This window comes from Cebidichthys violaceus, unplaced genomic scaffold (genome assembly GCF_023349555.1).
Source record: "Cebidichthys violaceus isolate CVI_PGR_0920_01 unplaced genomic scaffold, fCebVio1.0.p SCAF_1, whole genome shotgun sequence".
Taxonomy (NCBI): Eukaryota; Metazoa; Chordata; class Actinopteri; order Perciformes; family Stichaeidae; genus Cebidichthys; species Cebidichthys violaceus.
This window is the reverse complement of record NW_027176262.1, coordinates 2,881,974-2,905,411: the sequence shown is the minus strand read 5'-3', so window position 1 is coordinate 2,905,411 and position 23,438 is coordinate 2,881,974. Positions and strand designations below refer to the sequence as shown.

The 23,438-nt window shown below is 45.7% G+C and overlaps 2 protein-coding genes across 5 annotated transcripts in view; both read left to right on the top strand.

Annotated features, from left to right (window-relative positions):
• Positions 1–9,717, top strand: part of acsl3a (acyl-CoA synthetase long chain family member 3a) — a 22,106-nt gene extending 12,389 nt beyond the window's left edge. For all 4 annotated transcript variants that reach the window (XM_068706277.1, XM_068706266.1, XM_068706286.1 and 1 more), the window contains exons 6-15: positions 42–192; positions 1,780–1,903; positions 2,013–2,084; positions 4,552–4,691; positions 4,791–4,963; positions 5,789–5,863; positions 6,324–6,515; positions 6,666–6,780; positions 7,889–8,046; positions 8,125–9,717. In XM_068706277.1, coding sequence (XP_068562378.1) covers positions 42–192; positions 1,780–1,903; positions 2,013–2,084; positions 4,552–4,691; positions 4,791–4,963; positions 5,789–5,863; positions 6,324–6,515; positions 6,666–6,780; positions 7,889–8,046; positions 8,125–8,282 — 1,358 coding nt within the window. In that variant the 3' untranslated portion in view covers positions 8,283–9,717. The remainder of the gene's footprint in view (positions 1–41; positions 193–1,779; positions 1,904–2,012; positions 2,085–4,551; positions 4,692–4,790; positions 4,964–5,788; positions 5,864–6,323; positions 6,516–6,665; positions 6,781–7,888; positions 8,047–8,124) is intronic.
• Positions 9,718–10,894: 1,177 nt separating this feature from the next.
• Positions 10,895–13,337, top strand: kcne4 (potassium voltage-gated channel, Isk-related family, member 4). The gene is made up of 2 exons (XM_068706254.1): positions 10,895–11,070; positions 11,738–13,337. The coding sequence occupies exon 2, from the start codon at positions 11,779–11,781 to the stop codon at positions 12,325–12,327; it is 549 nt and encodes a 182-aa protein (XP_068562355.1). The 5' UTR covers positions 10,895–11,070; positions 11,738–11,778; the 3' UTR covers positions 12,328–13,337.
• Positions 13,338–23,438: the final 10,101 nt, after the last annotated feature.

Genomic DNA, 23,438 nt, shown 5'->3' with positions numbered 1-23,438 from the left:
AGCTCACTCGCGTGTTTTGTGCTTTCACATTGACGTCGCAGCGGCACGCGAGCGCAAGCAGCCGCTGCCGTCGGACATCGCGGTCATCATGTACACCAGCGGATCCACGGGAATACCGAAGGGCGTCGTGATCTCTCACAGCAACATCATCGCCGGCATCACGGGCATGGCTGAGCGGATACCCAACCTGAGGTAGGCGACGCAAACTCGTACCTAAAAATCCATATTCTTACACCCTTGTTTGTTGTCGAGTTTACTTTTTCTTTTTCTTTAATTCATTAAAATTCCTGTATGGCTCCTTGTGTTCAACGATTAACATTTGGAATATTCTGACTTATTTTGTTGAATAAAAAGAAAATGTTTTTGTGCATAAACATGCTGCCCTTGCCAAGAAATAGTCCAAGAAGTAAACCTGTCTCAAATCACAAGTTAATTGTTTTTTCACACGCAAGTTTTTAGACAGATTGTTAGCTCCGGGCGGAGTCGGTCTCACTGTTTTTCCCCTGTTTCCAATCTTAATGCTAAGCTAAGCTAAGCTAAGCGGCTGTAGCTTCATATTCCGCATACACACATGAGAGTGGTATCGATCTTCTCGTCTAACTCGTGGCAATGCGGCGAATGAGCGCGTTTCCCAAAATGTTGATCTATTTCTTTAAACTAAACCAATTCAAGCTATTCGAATGGAGGAAGTGATATTTCCGGGACTCCCCAGCTCAGAAGAAGAGACGAGCCGTTTGAATGTCATTATATCGGCACAGTGAGGGCAGTAACTTCCTCTCCTCTGCTGCTTCAAACACTCTGCTGTTTGACTAATCTCTGCTGTCACCGGCTCTTTGCTGCCGGCTATGAGGTCGAGTGCTGCTGCTGTGTTTTAACGAAAAGTGCCAAATGCTCTTTGGGGCTGATATCTCGGTCGAGGCTTCCGTGTAAACGGAGCATGTATGAGCCGGCTAGTGCGATCATGCAGCACAAATGTTTACATTAAAACAAAGGGGATGGGGGGGGGGCCTTCTCTCTGGGGAACCAGACAGCGGTGGGAGGAAATGCAGACAGAAGGGAGTGCGTTCAGTATGAGCGGAGGAAAAAACTGGGAGGATGTGGAGTCATAGGGGGAGGAAGATGGGAGGTTAGAGAGGTTACGGATGTTACAATCTCAATCAGACTTATAATGAAAGGCTTTCCTGTGCTCGGAATTGATCCTTTGCGAAGCCCCGCCCCTCCCCGTTGCTACTCCATCAAGCCATCAGAGCTCCGATTGGAGCCCACACTGTCACTAACTGCACTTCTGTGTTTGAAGGACATATCCAGGATGTCAAACTGAATAAATAGATAGAGATAGAAGCTACAGATCACAGTGTAAAAGTTAGCCACCACATCTATCTATCTCAGTAGCTTAGCATAAAAAGTGCTGACGCTAGTTAGCTAAGGCTAGCTCCACGTTTTAACCACGACTAGCTCCAAATCTTACTTAAACCAGCTTGAAAATGACTAAAATCTGACACGACTGCTTAAGAGTCTACGGAGGTCGCTACGCTAGCCAAACGCTACGCTACGATTGGCCGGTCTGCATTCGAGGGGCGGCGGCTTAGCGAACGGCCAATTGCGGACACGTCCGTTGTGATTCCTGAGAATCCAGGATTAAAAGATGGTCCCTATTTTGTGCAGATAATCTTTCTGATGCACTGCATTCGTCTTCTAAAGATTATAACTACATTGATTTATGACTCGAGATGGCGCTGACTACTTTCGGGTCTCAAAGAGTGCATGTGTGTTCAACAGCGAGGAGGACACCTACATCGGCTACCTGCCTCTCGCCCACGTTCTGGAGCTCAGTGCGGAGCTGGTGTGCGTTTCTCACGGCTGCCGGATCGGCTACTCGTCACCTCAGACTCTAGCTGACCAGGTAACGTGTGACTGAATCTGGAATGCTTTTTTTGTTTTGGGGGCATTTTATGCAAAACATTCCTCTCCGGGAACCAATTATTGTGCTTCTTTTTCCCCCACACCCAAAGTCAACCAAGATCAAGAAAGGAAGCAAGGGAGACACCAGCGTCCTGCGGCCCACTCTGATGGCGGCCGTCCCGGTACGGTTCACACTCAACGCTTTGCATTATATATACGGTGTAACGTTGGAGAAGCACCAACCTTTACTGTATGTCTCATTGGGTCTGTGCGAGCAGGTTTTTTGGGGGCAGCAGGTTCGGATTCCACTCCGTCTTTGTTCGTAGTCCAGCTGTGGAGAAGCAGACAGGTCCAGGCCTGCTGGACTCTGTCCCTGGACTGACTGTGACGTACTATACTGTCTGCCTCCTACTGCTGGACGACTTCTGCTCTCCATCGCTAAACAATGTCAAGAATGGCATATTGATCCATTTCAGCAGCCAGGATGGGCTTTACTCAAAACCCTGGAAGGCTGCATTTATCTAGCCAGTGATGGGAGGTGAAGGGAGGTCCACCCTTCTTCAGCGCTTTGGTAGTTTTAAAAGGAGTAATGACAAAAGTTGAGAAGGGGTCTACTTTTTCTGTGTGCGGCTAAATTCAAGTGACCGTGTAAGGGAAGCGCTACGTCACGGATTAAGCTTCCTGAATCAAGTTTAGAGAGTTACGAACTTTGCTTTCTGTCGTCTTCTTTGCCAATATTATCTGTTAACTCAAAGTCGAAGCTCATGTTAATTGTTACAGTTCTGACTCCTTCAACTGTTGAGTGATGCAACGTTTTTAATAAACGAAGACATGACGGAACTTTAACTGCTAAAAACAACTGAACTCCCCGACGACAGATTATAATTCCATTGCTGTCAATGGTTTAACTGTACGCCGGCTAGTTCTCTCCCTCTCTCTCTCTCTCTCTCTCTCTCTCTCTCTCTCTCTCTCTCTCTCTCTCTCTCACATCATGAGCTCCTCTCCTCCCCCGCCTCCCCCCCCCCCCCCCCCATCTCCCAGTGGTCATAGTGTAAAGGGCAGAGGGCCCCAGTGTCTGGAACCATTCACAGCTGTAAGCAGAACGTGAGAAAGCCCCATGTGGTGATCCCCACGACTCACACACACATACAAATTGTTTGCTGTGATATGACAACGGGCTGCTGCGTGAATCCTGCATCGACTTCCTCTCTCACTGCTTTACCCACACACACACACACACACACACACACACACACACACACACACACACACACACACAAGGGCCAGCTGTTTGTTTTGTTTTGGGGTTTGTGCCCTTTCCCCCCATTTAAACTACGAGTCCTGCTTTTGATGGTTTGGATGATGATGTGTTCTTGATCTGTGGGTTTCAGTGTTCTCCGCTCTGTATCAGCAGGACGCTCGAGAACCACGTCAAGTTAAGAATGAAGCCTGCGTCCTAGCCAAGAAACGAAATTACAACAAATTCCTTTGATATTCCTGTTTCTCAGCACAGTCCTATTTCTTTGTATTCCCATGAAACATTACGTTTTGAATGTATTTTCTCCCGGGGTGGATATATGTGTCAAACAAACACAGGACTTTCACCCAGGAGACCGCTGTTTCGTGTTCCGCGTGAAACCGAAAGTAAAGTTAATCTACACCCCTAACTTAAATATCCAAACCATGATGTTTCACTAAACATAACCACGTGGTTTTGTTTTAGTTAACGCTAATCTTTTGGTTTAAATCTGCGACTTTACTCCCGAGAGAAAATGTGCTTCCCTCAAAACGTAAATGACAGTCAGCTGACGTGGAATCACGACGAAGAAACGTCGGATCTTTTACACTCTGGTTTCTCCTGATGACATGAGAAAAGTTTTCTTTAACAAAGTAAACATGTTCTAGTAGAAACCCAAAATACGAGTATGAACCTGATAATGAACATGATATGTCTCCTTTAAGGAATTTGACATCTTTTTCCCCGTTCGCAAAAGGCAAATAATGCAAAATAAACTTTGTGATTTGTTTGTATTTTTTTTGCTAATCGTTGTACTTTTCCACATACAATATTCAAATATATCATACCACACATCTACCTTGTCCTTAACCAAACATTGACGGTGGAAGAGGTTCACTGCAGTGCTCTGTCTTCCTCTGGTTTAGTGGGTCACTCGTTGTGAGGAACCCGAAGGGGAGACTTGCTATTATGCAACTAAAATGAAGAGCGTGCGTGTCATGTGTTCCTCTGGACTTTATGAAGAGAAAGTTGTTCCGTTCTTTAAATGTTCTTGGGGGGGGGGGGGTTTACGAGTTCTGGCACTCTTGAATTTAACATTTTGGTGATTTTGATCATAGGAAAATTTGGCATTCAGACCTGAGACTACAGACTTCAGCTTCCTTACGCTGTCTTTGTTTTCAACCCTCGGAAGAAATATACTGAAAGAAAACAAGAAGCCATAAAATATGAAAGATATTCCAAATGTCTTCCACAAGAATAGACGTACGTCTGTGATCCAGGTCCAGTGCTTTGGTTTTATCTGGCAGATTCTCCACTTTAAAGGTGCTGGAGCTCTCACCCGATATCTCATCGCCTCTCTTTCCTTCTTTCCTATACCTCTCCTGCGTCCTCGCCCACCGCCCCGGTTCCAGGAGATAATGGATCGCATCTATAAGAACGTGATGACCAAGGTGGAGGAGATGAACTGTGTGCAGCGAACGCTCTTCACTCTGGCGTACAACTACAAACTGGAGCAGCTCGCCAAAGGAAACAGCACGCCTCTATGCGACAGGTGTGTTCTTCACTTTGACGAGAGCAATGAAGAACTTCTTCACGGTGTTTATTCAGCAGGTTCTTCTCTCCGCCGCTTTTCTGTTCGTTTCCATTCCAGGCTGGTGTTCGGGAAAGTGCGCGCCCTGCTGGGAGGTCGGACGCGAGTGTTGCTGTCAGGCGGCGCGCCGCTCTCCGCCGCCACGCAGCGCTTCATGAACGTGTGCTTCTGCTGCCCGGTGGGTCAGGGGTACGGCCTGACGGAGACCTGCGGAGCCGGGACCATCAGCGAACGTGAGCAGTAATGATGGGAGTCTCAGAGTGGGACAGGGGTAGAGAATAAGAAATAGGAATAATGACATCATCAGCCTCAGATGTACTGTTTATTAGCTAGTATTATGTCTTTTTGTGAGAGGACAGCAACGTATCAACAGTAACGACTACTTGTTTTTATCTAGAATCAAGAATTAAAGTAGTCATTTGCTCCAAATGACGAATCGTTAACTGGAAAAAGTTGCAGATTATTGTGCAATTGTGGGAAGTTGCTTGAGTTTCCATAACCTCGGGGCAGAGATAAAAGCAGCGGAGTGACATGAACATAAAGATAAGACATAGGAAAAAATAACGAGTAGATAAACAGTATTGTGTGTGTGGGTTTTAGTTAATATGAACTGTTTTGAAAATGGAAGACAGTGGTGTAGAAAAAACAACATTAGCGACAAATCTGCGATTTTAGCCTGTTGGGAAATTAAGGGACGTGAGCTCATGTTTCGTAAAATAAATACAAATGATTGTCTCCAAAAAAATTATTAAAAACACGTCTGTGGCGGAGGCGGTTTTTGAACTTTGCAGGTAATCCATTATCTTTCATTGATGACACATTTGTCCCCAAAAAACCCCCACAAAAACAAGGAAATGCTTCCAGCGTTTCCCAGGCGGACCGAACCAACAGCTGCCCGTCGCTCTCCGCTGCGCTCTGGACAACACTGTTTTGTGGACATTCCTTTGGGAACGAGTAGCGGTTGCCGTCGCTATGGCGCTAAATGTCGTGCCAGCGATGCTGCCGTGCTTCCTTGATGCCGTGTGTGTGTGTGTGTGTGTGTTTTTTGTCTGTTCTAGTGTGGGATTACAGCACCGGCAGAGTGGGAGGCCCACTAGTTTGCTGTGAGATCAAGCTCAAAGACTGGGTGGAGGGTGAGTGAGACTAGGAGCTACACACACACACACACACACACACACACACACACACACACACAGATATCATATCCATAACATCCATGGAATGATGCAGCGTCGAATGGCATCGGCCCTTGTTTGCTTTTCTTTCCTGCGTGTAATCTCATGCATGAGTTTACCAATCCATCCTCCGTTAATCATTGCCCAGACCAGTGAGACCTTGTAAGGAGAAACATTCTTCTTTTCTTTCCACTCCCGCACAACTGTACAATCTTCTTCTACGTCAGGGATCATAACTCATCTTTAATGCGCTCAGTTAAATCTTGATACTTATCAAGTTGAGTTTATTGCCTGCTTTGGCTTGCAGAGCAGAAATAGAATTCAGAATAAACAATAAGCACGTTTTTAATTTTATCTCCGCATTTATTTCTGTTTTATTTTCGTTCCCAATCCGCTGAATTTTCAACCCTGCTTTCAGGTGGTTACCGCAGAACGGACAAGCCGCATCCGAGAGGTGAGATTCTGGTCGGCGGGCCCAACGTCACCATGGGATACTACAAGAACGAGGCGAAGAACCAGGACGACTTCTTCACGGACGAGAGCGGCCAGAGGTGGTTCTGCACGGGAGACATCGGGGAGTTTCACGACGACGGCTGCCTCAAGATAATCGGTGAGGAGAGGACGGATTGGAGGGATTGACGGTGGAGGCGTAGAGTAGAGGATAGTTGGTTTTGTGTCCTCTTCCCTTCTTTCAAAGAAATAGAAACACGTCCACGCTTCAAATACAGATCAGCAGCTGTGTCTCTGCTGTGTTTTCCAGATCGTAAGAAAGACTTGGTGAAGCTGCAGGCGGGCGAGTACGTCTCCCTGGGGAAGGTGGAGGCCATGTTGAAGAACTGCTCTCTGGTCGACAACATCTGTGCCTACGCCAACAGGTGTGTGTGTGTGTGTGTGTGTGTGTGTGTTTCTGTTAGCGCAATGTAATGTTTTAAACGTGAATATCGAACACACAAATTATGAATTATAGCTGTTAAAACGCGGATGTGTGGCTCAGGCTTGCTCGGATCCATGAAGTTGCTTCTTTTCTGTTACTTACTGAATGTTAAAACTTTACAAAGCGGCAAAACCCACAAGGAATTATAGCTAGCGGGGTTGGGGGTTGATGAAAGTGCTGATACTGAAGTAAACTTGCAAACAAAAACGTCTTAAAAGCTCGGCGCAACTACAAAAAAAGCCAGTAAGGGGAAGGTACCGGTTAGCAGCTAACACTAGCTAGCTAGCTAGGTTAGCAAGATGCATCCGCTAATTAACGTTAACTGTGCTATGCTAGCTTGGCTAGTGAATACTTGCTTTAAACTAAAAGGTGCAAAAATACGTCGGATTGTATAGAAGTCTATGAGAAAATGACTCATGGTAACTTCCGTTAATCAGTTGCAAAAAAAGAGAGGATGGCGACGGACGTAATTCAAGATGGCGATGGCGAAATCGCCGAACTCGAGGCTTCATTTTCCCGACCCAGAGGTCGTCGCTCGTCGATGAGATTCACATCCCCGCCAATGGTTTCCCACTATTCCCTGATCTAAAGGTGGCATAATGCGCCAGAGGAAGCGAGCGAGTCAGCAAGGATGCGAACAAGGCAGATTTTAAGATTTTGCAAATGTTTCATGAGGCAGGAAATACATTCGACGGTGTTTGTTAGATCTCACACACTGAATTTGGATGACTAACACTGAATGTAAACTCCAGAGGGAGCCTTTAACTCTACAGCTTCTTACTTGACACTGTGAGCTTCACTGAGCTTCACTTATGTGTCAAAAGTGCAACAGTCTGATACTTGTTTTTTAAAGATATTTGGAGAATGCGATCTGTTCCCGCTCTGCTCAGTTTTCATTCCCTTTTACGGGGGAAAAAAGAAAGTCACTTGGTGAAGGATTGATGTTTGGGCTCCATCACCTTATTTGGCCGAACCTTTCGCTCGCTGGAATAACACACAAACTCCAGCGTGGCTTTGTGACCCCATCCCCATCTCCTCCCGCTCTGCAGCGATGAGACGTACGTGATTGGCTTCGTGGTGCCCAATCAGAAGCACCTGCTGGCTCTGGCCGACCGGTACGGTATCCGGGGCTCGTGCGAGGATCTGTGCGGCAGCAAAGCCGTGGAGGAGCTGGTCCTCAAGGTCATCACCGAGGCCGCTCTAGCAGGTGAGAGGAGGGTCAACAGGGAGATTTTTTTTTGCGAGATGTTCGAGATGTTAACGCTTCGTCCTCTTCTGTCTGCAGCCCAGCTGGAGCGCTTCGAGATCCCCCGAAAGATCTGCCTGAGCCCGGACCCGTGGACCCCCGAGACGGGCCTAGTGACCGACGCGTTCAAGCTCAAGCGCAAGGAGCTGAAGACGCGATACCAGGACGACATCGAGAGAATGTACGGCGGGAAGTGACGGCCGAGGACCGACGGGGGCATCGGTCGTCCTCCAAAGCACAGACCAACACTCCCAGTGCCCTCTTGCCCCCCCCCCCTCCCTCTCATCCTGAGACCTGAATCTGTGAAGAAGCTTACAGTGTAGGGAGTCACCTGCTTCCATCATGGAGGCCACTTTTATTGTAGAATTTGTAAGTAAAGAAAGGCTGAAAATCACAAACACTGCTGCCTTTCTCTCTTCCCCCCCTCCACTGCTTTTCTTCTTCTCGCCCAGGTGACCTCTTTGCGGGGGGGGGGGATCTTTTATTGTTCCAGATGTGAGTTATGAAACAGCCGATGTCGTCTGTTGAACTCTGTCTGAGAGCCAAGCAGCAGAAGGTCAGGCGGACACGTTTGTCGCCTCGCTGCTTTTTGCCGACGCGACGTTAAGATCGGTTAAATCTCCTCCTTTCGTTCCTTTCTCTCTCGTTAACGTAGACGTGTGAAAAGCCTTCTTCCTGCGGGTCAGGAGACGGTTAAGTCTTTTGTTTCTTTGGTCCACATGTTTTGAGTTCTGCGGTTTATTTTGTCTCCCACCCACAGTCGGGTCTTTGACTCTCACGGTCAGTGGGACGTCCCTCCCGTCGGCACATCTCAAAACCAAAAGCACAAAGTCATCTGAGGGCGAGCGAGAGCAGGTTGGTAACAATGCAGAGGTCATATCTGGTCTAACAATTTGTATCTTTATATCGTCAACGTCAAGATCGGGGGTTTTTTCCGGAAAATGACAGATGGCGCCTAATATTCTTATTTAGAAAGAAAAAGAAACAAAGACGCTCTGTTGTTTAGTCTATTGTACTTTCCTACAGGGACAGTATATACTTTTTTATGTGCAAAAGAAATTGCACATGCACTTGTTTTACAGATGAAATGACTGTGTAATCATTGTCACATTTGATGAGTCACCGTGCAACGTGAAAACGGATCATTTCTCTCCAAATAAGGCCGTCGGTTACAAGACGGCACGCACAACGACGCGTCCTCGATGTGCGCAAGCAGGACTTAAACAGATGACTCTGCAGGACGGTCACCGACCAGCTTAAGCTTTTTTTGGGTCCCGTGCACGAGTGTGACTCATCGTCTGTGCGCCGTCGTCCCTCACAGTGCGACACCTGTTGCCTTCTCCCGTGACTCCTCCTCCACGCCTCTCTGACTCCCTTCTTCAGCTCGTCGGTCCTCCTCCAGAGTTAAAACGTTCACACGTATGTGGAGAGGAATCACACGTACGGCCTCTGTTGTAACTCCAGCTCTGTTATCAGGCGACCTTGTGTTTTCCGTGGAGCGCCGCTCCCGCTCTGAGCTGAGAGCAACGCCTTGTAACACATAAGAGCAGCCAACTTATTTATTTGTAATTTGCCATTTGGAAAAAAAGAAATGACCCAAAGTGAAGTAAATAAAGAATTGTGTTTGGTCTACATGCAGGAGTGTGTTATTGTTTCCACCGAGTCTTAACTTAATTGAATTGATTCTGTGATTCTTTTGTTTTCAGTGTTTCTGCCTCTTTGGGTGTGAAATTGACCCTGAAGTGACTGAAAGACAGACGTATGACGACATTATTAATGTCTGCGCAGTGGAAACAAAGGAACTGAGTGAAATCAGCCGTCGCCGATTCAATAATAGTCACAAGTGATCGGAATATTATCAAGTTCAAGCATTAATGCTCACCGTTTATATGACTCTTAGCAGTGAAGTTCAAATGTTCATGTTACCAAACCTGCGCTGTTTTCCAAAATCTCACAGCTGAAATCCAGAATTCTGCTCTGGTGAAAATGTACTTGAATTTTCTCCAGTCCTATATTTTTTTTTTAAAGAAATACACGCGTGTACAGATACATGCAAATGTACAACGTTCAAGTAACATAGTGATAAAAACATAATAACTGGTAACTGATCATAAACCACTTTAATAAAAGAAAGCATTAAAGCTGGGGTCGGTCATCTTGAGAAACTAGATTTAAACAAATGATCCAACGCTAGCAGCGCTAGCTCCAAACGTTGCTAGCTCCAGCGAGAAAGTCACCAAGTCGGCAACACTGACAGTCCGTCTAACTGCAGTCGTGAGATAAAGAGAATCACAACAAATAAAACACAAATGTTTAAAAGAGTACCAACCTTAGCTTAGCATTCCATGTTATATACGTTATACTTCTTCACCACTACAGGTCTGAGGGAAGTATTTGTCTTTTTACTCCATTCCATGTATTTGACAGTCAAAGTTACTGGTTACTTATAAAATACGATGCACTGCTGAAGACGAAGGACGTCGTGCAAAGAGCAAAGAGTCTGAACCAGCGCTGTAGTTTGGGCCCAACATCACGTTTCAGAGTTCTTTGACTTGTTTCCAGGAGAGATCAGAAGCTTGAGACCTTGCGTTCCTCGTACACAGACTGTGATGGAGAGACTTTTTGATAAACAGTTCTCCTTAAATGTATTTTTCCATCACATCACCTCTGCTCTCCTCCTATTGGACGCTCAGTAGCTCTGATATCCTCGTGGGCATTTGTTGATTTCATTAGAACCCCCTGGAGGCTTCTTCTTCTTCTTCTTCTTCTTCTTCTTCTTCTTCTTCTTCTTCAACATACCGCTCCTTCAGGGCTTCCATAGACTCGGGACTCATCTTGCGAATCAGTCCCCCGTCACGTGACTCGTGACGCTCCGGGGTCTCTGTATAAATAACATCAGGCATGCAGCAGCGCTGCCAAACTCCAGAAGAGCTGCAGGAAGGTCTGGAGGCTGAAGGTTCACATGAGACTTAGCTCTTCAGTTTGGTGAGTAGACAGCTTATGGATGTGGTTATTGTTATATATATATATATATATATATATATATATATATATATATATGTATGTATGTATGTATGTATATATATATATATATATACATATATATATATATATATATATATATATACATATATATATATATATATATATATATATATATATATGTGTGTTTGTTTAGTTTTATATAAACTCAATCGTTGTGTGTTGACTTTAGGTAACTTTTTCTAAACGACTGGACGTTTCAAAGTAAAATGTACGAATCTAAACTTAGTATCCTGATGGAAACATAATAATATACTTTAAAGTTTCATTTTAACAAATGTAATAAATAGTAATCTGTGTGCACTGAATTTAATTTGCAGAAAGTCAAAGTGAAGCATTGATTTCTATATTGTTTCATGCTTTAAGTAAAGCTACTTCTTCATTTCAAAAAGAAAATTCATCATCACTTTCCACATAAAGAGGTTTTAAACATGTGTGTCCATATTGTGATAGTTGAGGGTGTTTAATAATAATAATAACTTTACAAATGTGTTTCATCACTTTGCAGTAGAAAAACTAACCTCACTGGGAACCTGTCCTCGTGCGTAAAGTGTGCGTAAAGGTGACATAAATCCACATATTTATGGATGTACTTCTGTATCTTTTCCAGCGCACTTTCTAGGTCCTCCACGTGAGCGGCACTGAAATCAAATGGGTCACCTGGAAAACTCCACAGCGTCGCCCAAACGGGTCCTGCACACACAGAGCACCGCGCGCTCGCCGGCGGACAACGGGAACGCGTACCCGTACATACTGATCGTCATGTCGTTCTACGGAATCTTCCTCTGTGGCATAATGCTGGGCTACGTGCGCTCCAAACGGCGAGAGAAGAGGAGGACCAACGTCTTCACGCGCCTCGTGCACGAGGAGGAGCAGCGGGAGTGGGGCGCGCGGCCCAAGAAGCACAGCCTCACCTTTCCCGCCGCCGCCGTCTCGGAGCTGCGCGCGGTGCAGCTGTCCCTGCCCTTCTGCGGTAACCACGGCAACCACTTCGGGCACCTCTACTGCGGGGGCGCGCTGCCGTCTCCGTTGGCGTGCGCGCTGTGCGCGGAGCAGAGCAGCGTCAGCTCGCTGTGCTCGTCCGCGGACACGCGCTTCGCCATAGAGGAGGAGGAGTCGGACAGCGGCGGTGCGGCGGAGGAGGGCTCGGAGGAGACCGCGAGGGGAAGGTCCGGGAACTGCGCGGATGATTCCGGCTGAACGTGTCGCCCTCCACGGCCAAAGAGAGGAGAAACAGCGCCTGCAGAGGAAGCCAGGTGGCGCAAACAGAGGCGCAAACAGTCCAACCACCAGCGACGCGTCAATCATCAGTTTGATTTAAAAACAGAAGAAGAAGAAGAAGAAGAAGAAGAAGAAGAAGAAGAAGAAGAAGCCCCAAATGATCCATGACATGATATCCATACAAGGGCTGGGACGAGTCAAACACGACAGAGAGCACGTGCTGACAGTTTAGAGAGAGAGAGAGAGAGAGAGTATGTGTGTGTGTGTGTGTGTGTGTGTGTGTGTGTGTGTGTGTATTGGTCCATAATAAGTTTTATTTTAAAGTTTCTGATCATTTTAAATGACAAGATGTGGTGAGAGAGAGAGACGTGACCTATGACCTATAGATGGTCACTATTCAATTCTATGCAACTTTATTCATCCCTGCAAGGACACACACACACACACACACACACACACACACACACACACACACACACAGTTGCTGGAATCATGAATCCAAATATGTCCTAAAAAGATACTAAAGTGATGCTCTCTACAAAACAAAACGATATGATATTTAGAAAGCGTCACTGTTTACTATCCCTCTTCACTGTGTCGTTGGTGGTGACCCCTCCCTGCTGGAGAACCAACGCTTACTGCTGATGACTCACCCTGCAGGGGGCTGACGGAGAGAGACTGGCTCTTTTTTTGGGGGGCGGGGGGGGGGGGGGGGTATTTGGACTGAACTTGACTTGCTCTTGCCAACCCGGCCTTGAGTATTGAAACGTACCTGGAACCCACTTGAAAGACTGTCTAGAGACAGAAGTGTGTGTGTGTGTGTGTGTGTGTGTGTGTGTGTGTGTGTGATGGACACACAGTCAGCGATGTGTGTTTACTCGACTAAATGCACTGTGTGTGTTTGTGTTTGTACGTGTCTCGCTTCACGCGTCTTGATTTAAGTCTGTGCAGTGTTTCAGAATAAATAAAATAAATGCCTATGAATTGAATTTGAGCCTCATTCATTTGTATTCTTTTAGTACGACGTGTCACCAGCGGGGGGCGCTCCTGCAGTGCTTTTGTTTTAAACTGTGAGTAAAAGGCGAGGACGATGAAAGGGGCCTCTCTGTTGTTATCGTGTTATTTATAGAGATTAGCCTACGTTAGATCAGTGTCCTCTACGCTTTTATTTTGTAGCATTTCAACTGACACTGCTGGCAAACTTTTGATGGCAATTAAGAAACCTGGAACAGAATGAAGACTGGGGGGTTGATGGTCGTGCAAGAGACCCCCTGAGGGGACCGTGGACTCCGTTTAAAGACCCATCAGACTGTGTTAGCTCACGTCGGTTACATAGAAGAGTCTCTGAGGCTCTTTCCTCTTTTATAGATACAAGAAGAAAACAAACAGGGGAAGAAGCCAGGATTCAGCTTCAGGTTGTCTGTTAAGCTAACACTCAGCCCTGTGCACACACACACACACACACACACACACACACACACACACACTATCAGCGGCGCTGCAGGCTCCCAGTCAACTCAGTGTAATGACAGCTCGCCACACCGACACCGATAACGGCCAGAGGGAATACACACATAGAGTCTGTGACGTACATGTATTGACAGTGTAATAGCCTTTATAGGCCCAAAGGCGTCAGCAGCGGCCCGGGTTGGCTGTGTGTGTATGTGTGTATGTGTGTGTGTGTGTGTGTGAATGGATTTTTCGATCCGTCTCCTCTTTCATGAAGGCATTTTGTAATCTAGCACCGTTGCAGATGCATCCTTGTCACCTGAAAGGACTCTGAGCTTCATTAGGCAACAACAGCTGGCAGGAAATCAGCTTCATTGTCTCAAAGTATTTGGGTTTTTTTTACTTGGAAAGTCATCCTCATTTATCCTGAGCACCTTCTGTGTTTTCAGCCTGGACTCTATTTCCTCTAAAAAGGGCTGGTATAAACATAATGTTTATACCAAGTCAATGCTTCAAGTCTTTAAAGCTGCATTCTCTCTAGTGTCCACCAGGGGGCGACTCCTCTGGTTGTATAGAAGTCTAGTCTAAAATGACTCTACTTCTCTCTTGATTTATTCCCTCAGTAAACATTGTAAACATGAGTTTATGGTCTCAATCTCTAGTTTACAGTCTTCTTCAATACAGCATGATGTTCATTTAGTACATTATGCTCCATTTAGAGTCAAACAGACCATAAAGCAGGGGATGCTTTAGGGGGCGGGGCTACACAGTGATTGACAGGTCACTGCCACGGTCGTTGTCCGGTCTGGGAGTTATCCGTGCAACTTTAACCCTTTTCACAGTGTGTTTTCAGTTCAGGAAAGATAATTGTGTGTTTTGGTTATCAAAAAATGTGTTCATCGTAACGACCAAAACACAAGATGGCGACGGCCAAAATGCTAAACTGCTGTCTACAAACCAGTGACTACGTCCACGTATACACAGTCTATGGTACTGACTCGCTCAGACCTTCCGGTGTATTCATACTATAATCAACTGAGAGTTCATCTCCACTTGTGACTTGGCTATGAGAACCAAACCACGGAGCAACATACAAAGAATGAATTGCTGTGAAAAGAAGAGCCGGAGAGGTAGACGGAAGCGTGTGTCCCTCTGTGTCTCCTTGTCTTCCGGACAGCTTGACACAGATAACGTGTCTCGTTTGGAGTGCTTGAAATCGTATTTCCCACAAAAACCATAAAAACACTGTATAATTCATGCGCAGCGAACACACTGGGAACCGTTCATTCATTATCAACAAGGAAGTTGAGGGAGGAGGGAGGAGGGGGGGGGGGGGGGGGCGATGCGCTGCTGCTGTGTCTCTACCAAACAAAGTGCAAGCTGCTGTTTGTCCTCTTTGACGGTGCAACAGCAGCTGTGAGCGTGAGAGAGACGGTGTGTGTAGTTCTTCGTTCTCAGGAGGAAGAAGAAGAGTGAGCAGGGTGAGAATAAACAAGCAGATGCGATGCATGGAGTGTCTCCTGGAAGCAGGATGTTTGTCATTAGCGTCCCGTCCCCCCGTCCCCCCCGCCCCCCCCTGTGGGAGTCGGTGGTGGGGACCGCGTCCTGCCTCAGGTCTCACACAAAAGTCTGGACATGAGTCACTTCAAAACCCTCACCATCCCTCTCCCTGTTTCCAGTCTTACCCTCCTTTTTCCTCCCCTCCCTTCTGTCTTCCATGAGTCTCTTTTCGAGGAACTTCGAACGTTGTGTTGATTCTGGCGGCCCCTGTGGACGAAAGCGGTAGTGTTTCAGAGCACCAGAGTCCTTTTAGAAGAAGCTCTCATTTGACAGTCTGACCCCCCCGTAAACAGAGCTCTCCTCTCTTCCTGCCGGAGCTCTGAGAAGCCACAACTTGACGCTAAAGGCGTCGGCACCATCTGGCACGCTTCACTCTCACCGCTCTCATTAAGCATTTTCACAGCAGCTGCAGAAGATACGTTTGAAAGCGTCGATGAATCAGCTTCACACCATCTGTCCGGCGTCAGACGACAGACACGATTAGCAACTTGCCGGCGAGTAAAAGTGACACAGCTACCGAAGCTAAAGACTCGTTGGTTCTATTCCTCCGCAGGCGGTGGAGACCAAAACAGAGCTAAAAGAGAACGATCAAGTCACAAGAACTGTTTGCTGATGCTGCTCCTCGTCTAACACGACGGTGATATCAACTTCATGAACATGTCAAATGTGCGTGTTTATTTATATTAACAATGGGCCAAATTACATTTTGCATCCTGACAAACAGACAAAGAATCTTTGCTACCAGACAAAGTAACGCAACTAGTAGATGAAGGAATGGAAAATTAGAAAAGCAAAGGAGCAACATATCCCTCAGACCAATACAGAGCTAAAATCACAGACATCAGTTCACAGGAAACACGACTCCCAATGCTAATGTTGCTCGGTGTCTACAGACAGTAGGTCAACTGTTGGCTAACACACTTTTATAAAGGTTATAATAAGTCGACGTCTTCACAGGTTCTCTCGCTGCCCTCTAGTGGCAAACAAACCAATGAACCGAAGGTTATTTTAGTACTAAAATGTCTGCTCAGATTCTCACTGCAGACAGACTCAAGATTACTAACATCTCAGTGATGCTTTCATTATGTTGTGAGTACAGCGATGTGCTCCGTTAGCTTCCGTTAGCCGGAGCTCGTGCCCCCCCCCCCTTAATCCCGCAGTCGGTTTACTGTAAGATGGAGCTTATTATAAGAACCACAACTTTCTCTGGAGTTCTCATTTCCACTCTGACCTTTTTGATTCTCTTCCCAGAGACTGTTAGGAGTCCGGCCTTCGGAGGCGTCTCGTTATATTGTGTTTGTTTAACGCGCTTGTTCTCCTGAGCGGATCATTACGACTCGTTCCACACAACCAGCAAACGAGTCTGATGAGACGATTAAACCTCGACGGAATTAATGAGATTTTGGCTAAAAACAGGTGGTGTCAACGGTATCCAAACACACACACACACACACACACACACACACACACACACACACACACACACATACAAAAGAGAAAGCAAATGGGCTGAAATGTTTGTTTGTTTCAAATTAGAATGCGTCTCTGTCAGAGTGTGTGGAAAGTGTGTGTGTGTGTGTGTGTGTGTGTGTGTGTGTGTGTGTGTGTGTTTTCTTCTGTCCAATCAAACAGCAGTCGAGAGTCAACCTTTTACCTAACGAGTGTTTCTATGGAAACAAAAGCCAAAGGCTAATTTGCATATGCATCGCTGGTTCCTACAAGTCACGAAGGAGGGAAAAACGGCTCCGAAACGCTCAATAAATGAAGACAAAAAAAAAAAGAAGACAATTAACACCCCAGAGAGACGGACGAGAGACACAGTTCATTCTGTCTGTCTGAGCTGCAGGTGGTTCTTAAAGCATGCTTTGAATCAATATTTCTATATTTTAAGTGCATATTTTACATCACAGCAGATCAAATGGTGTTGCGTGCGTGAAGACACTTAGCGTAGCTTAGCATAGAGACTGAAGACAGAGGGGAACAGCGTTCAACCCCTACGTGGGGTTAAAATGAAGGACCGGTTCTTGTCCGTCGGCCCCGATAATGTTCCTCAGGTGTCCACCATGAAAGAACGTTATTCAATTACACAACGCCTAGTGAGCGTCGCCCTGTATTCACTCTCTCTTGCGTTCTCTAGATGAATGACTTGCATGACATGCATTCTCTCTGCAGTGGCTTACTGTAGCGTACCTTTTTATTTTACTTTGTGTCACTGCGGTTATATGAATGTGATAGTTTGGGGCTGTTGGACTGCTGCTCTGGGCTCCGGTAACACGAGTTCAGGACCGCAGAGAAGATGTAGATTTTTGAAAGGCTGAACGCCGACAAATACGTATCGAAGCGGAATATTTAGTCGGATAAAAAACATTTGGAAATGTCTCTTTTTTTTTGACTATTGCCAAAAAGGAGAGTCAGAGAGAGAGCGAGCGTGATCTAAGAGATTCGTTAGCTGTGCGATAATCAAGTCGGGAAAAAAGATGCACAAATCTCTGCTTACATCTTCAAACCATAGTATGAAACTCCATATCATATTCATACAAGGTGTGACGGCCTCTTGCTTTAAGCGGCGCCTGCTGTGGGCGTTCCCTTGTAGGTGGAGCCTATCGGTACAATTGGGAGCGCCTGGCCCGGTCTCCCAGGGGGTATTTTAGGACCTGCCTGCCGCCGTCCTCGAGTCCCTCATGTCTTCTTTTGTCGAGTAATAAATGTCCACCTTTCAGTGTCTCCCGTTTGTGTTTTTGTCACGGCTCTTGAGCCGGGTCGTGACAAACGTTTTTGCCATTTGTTCCAATACCAACACACACGTCTTCAAAGTACCAGATGTCTCCCTTGAAAATATATCATGTCACCCACTGCATGAGCTGTCCGTAAGAGTCTGACTCATGTGAAAACACTGTGGGGGGGGTGTGGACACGGTCATACGTGTGACACCAAGCCAGGTCCGAAAATACTTGGTCATGGCTTTGTTAGTGCGGCGTGTGTGTGTGTGTGTGTGTGTGTGTGTGTGTGAGGCTTCATTAAGTCAGTGGGAGGTGTTGCGCCATCCCTGCCAGTTTTTGTTTTTCCTGGATCACTACTAATGAGCACAGTCACCGTTCACCGTCAAAGGGAAGCTTAAAAGCTCACATTGACACACGCGACCCTTCCCTTTAAATGGGCGGAAGGCGTGGCTTCCCGCCGGCCCGATCGCACCTGTCTAATGAGCGGCAGATTAAGAGCTGTGCCCCTCCCCCTCCCCCCCTGTGGGGCTTGTTATCATGACAACCATACGTCGATGCGGGAGCCTCCGTACATTACTCTGCATGAAAAAAGCTGCTCTCCGTCACCGTCGCTGATAAAACACCAGCAAGAACAATCGCTTTTCTTCCCGGGTCGACATTTAGTGCGACTGAACCGTGTGTCTGTTTACGTCTGAGTCACATCGGTGAGTAATTAACCGTGCACACTGGCACACAATGTGCAGATTTCAAATGTTTCCCCAACACCTCCGCAGCGTCGCACGCCTCAGTCGTATCACAAGTCGTAATTGTGCATCGACTTCCCAGCTGGCGTCGGTAATTATAAGCCAGAATTTCTCCGTGGGCTGAGAATCCTATCAAGTCTATTAGCGTGAGCGATGCGCATAATAACCACGCAATTATTTCATCAATGGGTGATTAGCATTTCGTTAGCTCAAATTATGCTTCTGCCGACCGGTTTGATTACATTTGGAGAAGGTGTTGAATCATCAGCGGGTTACGGCAGGTCGCCTCGAGGTGACGGGAGAAAAGGGCCGGTGTGAAGCATTGTGGGGGGGGAATCTACAAGCAGAAATGGAATATAATGTTCATAACTATGTTTTAATTGGTGTATAATCACCGGATCGACTTTGTTATCTTACAATGAGCCCTTCGCAGACGTCGTGTGAGCGAAGGGAAAAGAGTGAGCGGAGAGGTATTCATCTGGCGGCAACCTCCGGTTCAGCTGAGGGAAGCCGATGCTGGAGTGTCTTAAAAGCTGCATTCTCTCTAGTGTCCACCGGGGGGCGACTCCTCTGGTTGTATAGAAGTCTAGTCTAAAATGACTCTACTTCTCTCTTGATTTATTCCCTCAGTAAACATTGTAAACATGAGTTTATGGTCTCAATCTCTAGTTTACAGTCTTCTTCAATACAGCATGATGTTCATTTAGTACATTATGCTCCATTTAGAGTCAAACAGACCATAAAGCAGGGGATGATTTAGGGGCGGGACTACACTGGCATTGACAGGTCTCTACGTCTCTCCTCCACAGTTTGAATATTTAAACTTCAGATTCACTGGTTGCAAAAAGCCGTCCGAACTCCCGTCCACAAACCGACGAGAGACGTCACGTCCACTTCTTACATACGGTCTCTGCTCTCAACGCAAATGTTTTGTGGCCTGAACTGTGTTCCGCGTCTCAGCAGAACCCTCATCGTGCTCAGATTCTGTTCAGAGCTCCTTTAAACAGAGGAGCCTTTTTCCTCCCAAATCCAGCAATGCAACTAATCGCTATAGATGGACGATTGCTCCACAAGTGCAGAAGTTTTACACCGACTGCCTTTCAACCGTCTGACGTATCGATTTGCTCTGTTGTCATGGAGTCGGCTCTTTCATGCATTGCTCCACTACGTCCTGCATCTTTGCTGAAACCCTATTTGTCAATCAGCAAGGTTATAATTTACAAACTGCTGCTGCGTGCTTTCTGACAAGCTGCCGTCTTAAAAACGCACTTTTGAGGAGAAGTTCCATTTGTCGCGCTGCTGCTCTTACTCTTCTCTGTTTTCTTTTTGTTTTTTAAATTTTATCATCAGGGGAAATCTTGGAAATCTCCCTCCAGAACCACAGAAGACTTTATAGATCTGCTTTCACACGTTTCTCACCTCATTATTAACTTAAAGGTCAAACGTGTGACTTCCATGTATATATCTATAGATATATATATATATATATCTATATATATATATATATATATCTATATATATATATATATAGATATATATATATATATAGATATATATCTATATATATATATATCTATATATATATATATATATCTATATATATATATATATATATCTATATATATATATAGATATATATATATATATATATATATAGATATATATATATATATATATAAAAATGTCTCCTTCAACAAAATAATATAGGCTTTTGTCAAATGTATAATGATCCGTGGTGTAAATGCAGCTAGAATCCTGGTGTTTGGTTCCTTCTCTGAGCGTAAATGTGATTAATTGTGAGCTGTTCTTAAAGGTTACTCTCACATCTCGCTTTCATAAATGTGTCGTTCTTCAATCTTGGTGAAAACATGTTTAAAGCAGCTCTTTGGAGCTCTCTAATGTAACTCTGAACGTTTATAATACAGACAGTACGGCTCCCACTGTGTGTTTTTAGAAGCACACAACCAGCGGCGGGCTGAACCGAGTTTGCGTCATGCAACCGTTTCTCATCAACGCCAAGCTTGTGTAACATTATAACTTCCTAATTAGCAGCAGGCAGGTATAGCAGCCCTTCACACACACACACACACACACACACACACACACACACACACACAGAGAGCTGCTGGATGGTGCAACAGGCTGTTCGGGGACTAACTGCATAACAACAGTGTGTACAGTGGCTGTGGGTCTGCAGAGCAGTTATTTATACTAATGAACGAGGTCTGTGCAGAGGTGTGTGTGTGTGTGTGTGTGTGTGTGTGTGTGGAGAAAGATCGAAAGAAAGTCTTTAAGAAGAAAGACACGCCAGGCATTTTATTGAACTGCTGCCACACACACACACACACACACACACAGACACACACACACACACACACACACACACACACACACACACACACACAGACACACACACACACACACACACACACAGATTTATGCAGCTGAACTGTGCGCTAAGATTAAAAAAAAGAACCAGAAATACATCAACCTGCTCCTCCCTCTGTGAAGAAGACGAGACAACAGAAGGAGCCGAGTTGTCCACCAATCATACGTTATTATGTCTTCTTCTTCTTCTTCTTCTTCCTCTTCCTCCTCTTCTTCTTCTTCTTCTTCTGTCAATGTCAGAGGCATTTTCATCCTAAAACGATCAGAGCTCTGGAGAAACGCTTCATACTTCAGTTTTTTTGCATGTTGATTGGCATAAATGCGTTGACATTTAAAGCTGCACTTCTATGTTTTATTGTATTTTATGATGCGCACAAATGACGCGTAAAAGGAAAGACGTATCACCCATCTGTCAGGTGACCGATCAGCTGTCATTCTGAAGGCAAACACATCTGTATTATGCTACTGTTGGGAACGCTTGCATTTGTTTGATTAAAGTACTACTTTGACCTGTTGAGTGTGCGTCTGTGTTACAAAGGGAGAGAGAGAGAGAAAGAGAATAAAGCAACGAATAAAAAGGAGTGACTTATGACTCATCCACTCGGGGTATTTATAGACAAAACAAAAGGGACAAAACAGAGCAATAATCGTTCGCGGCGGACGCCTCGAAACGATAACTTTTGCATGGAAACGCGGTTCTATTGGTTTATCTTCCTGCCTCCAGAGCGGAGAAAGAGAAAAAAGGCAAGAAGAGCTCTGTGCTTTGTAGGAACAGTGACTCCCACATTACTTTATCCAGCGCCGCCAGCGGCCACTAATCCTTCACTTCCTACAGTAATAACCACGTGGTTAAGAGTTAATAAATCATAATAAAGACAGTAGTCTTCTGTGTTTAACTTGGTTTCCTGCAATCGTTTTCACCATCGTCATGAAGTTACGCCTTTTCTTCTGCAAAGGGTTAATGGCCGCCGACCGTTGACCTCGATGACATCGACTCCTGATATTTGCACGACGGTAAATTAATGAATTCACGCTTTCCTTTTGCAGGAAATGATCGCTAACTTTGTGTGAAAATCGGACTTCATGTTTTTATCATAGGAGATTATGTATTTGACCGTGTGTGTGTGTGTGTGTGTGTGTGTGTGTGTGTGCGTCTCTGTGTCTGTCCGTCTGTCCACGGCTAATCTCGTGGACCCGTCGATATAATATTTGTTGTGCTCATTTATGACCGACTCCTCACTCCTCTTATCCAGCCAGCAGGGACTGCAAGTGTTCAACAATTGGACTCTGCTACGGATCATGAACGCCTCGTTCCTCTCTTGTATTGTGAGACATCCGCAGGTATGTGCAACCGTCTTCCCTTGAGGTCTGACTACAGCTAAACGCGTCTTTCCACGTCAGCGGCGGAGGCGAGCTACTTAGCCGTTAGCAGACCGTGTGCAGCAGAGTCCCGCGGTGTGTTTGGCTAACGGAGCTAACGGAGCTAACAGCTAAAGGGGCTAACGGAGCTAACAGCTGAGGGAACTAAACACACAGCTGGACTGAAACAGTCGACATAAAGCGTTTCACAGCGAGCTGCAGTTTAGCGACGCGGTGCAGACAGCTGCGTGGTTTAAAACGACTGTTAAAACTCGGATGCGAGTCAAAACCACATGCGACAGACTTGTGGTCTAGATGAACAGGTGTGGTTTGCATTCACTCGATCAAACGTGACGGCAGTGGTTGTCGCAGTCCTGGCTGAGATCGGCACTCTGTGTTACTTTTATTGCGTGCCGTATGTTCAACTTCGTACAAACACTGCAAGCTAATTTCCCTCAGGGAAAATGAAGGGTAACTAATGAACCAATCGAGCCGTCGACTACCACAGCGGCGACGAACACTTAAATGTTCTCCGCAGCTTGAAGTGAAAATCCTTCTTTGTTCTTCCACGGCTGTGCCTGTGCATTTGTTTGGTCAATTTATCTTTGGAACTACTTTTCATACAGAGGAAATAGTACCAGAGGTCTGTGGATTATCCAGAATAAACGGAGCATTGCTGTTTTTTAAAGAAATGTCGCTTTTGAGTTCTTTAAATGTAATTTTCTATGCTGAGCACCACGAATCCAATTCCACACACCTCCATTGTATTGCGGTGGAGGAAGAGTGTGGTTAGATACCACCAGGGGTATGACGGGGGGGAAGACGCATTTTCTACGGATGACCCGATCCTTTCAACGTCACCTTTTGAAGT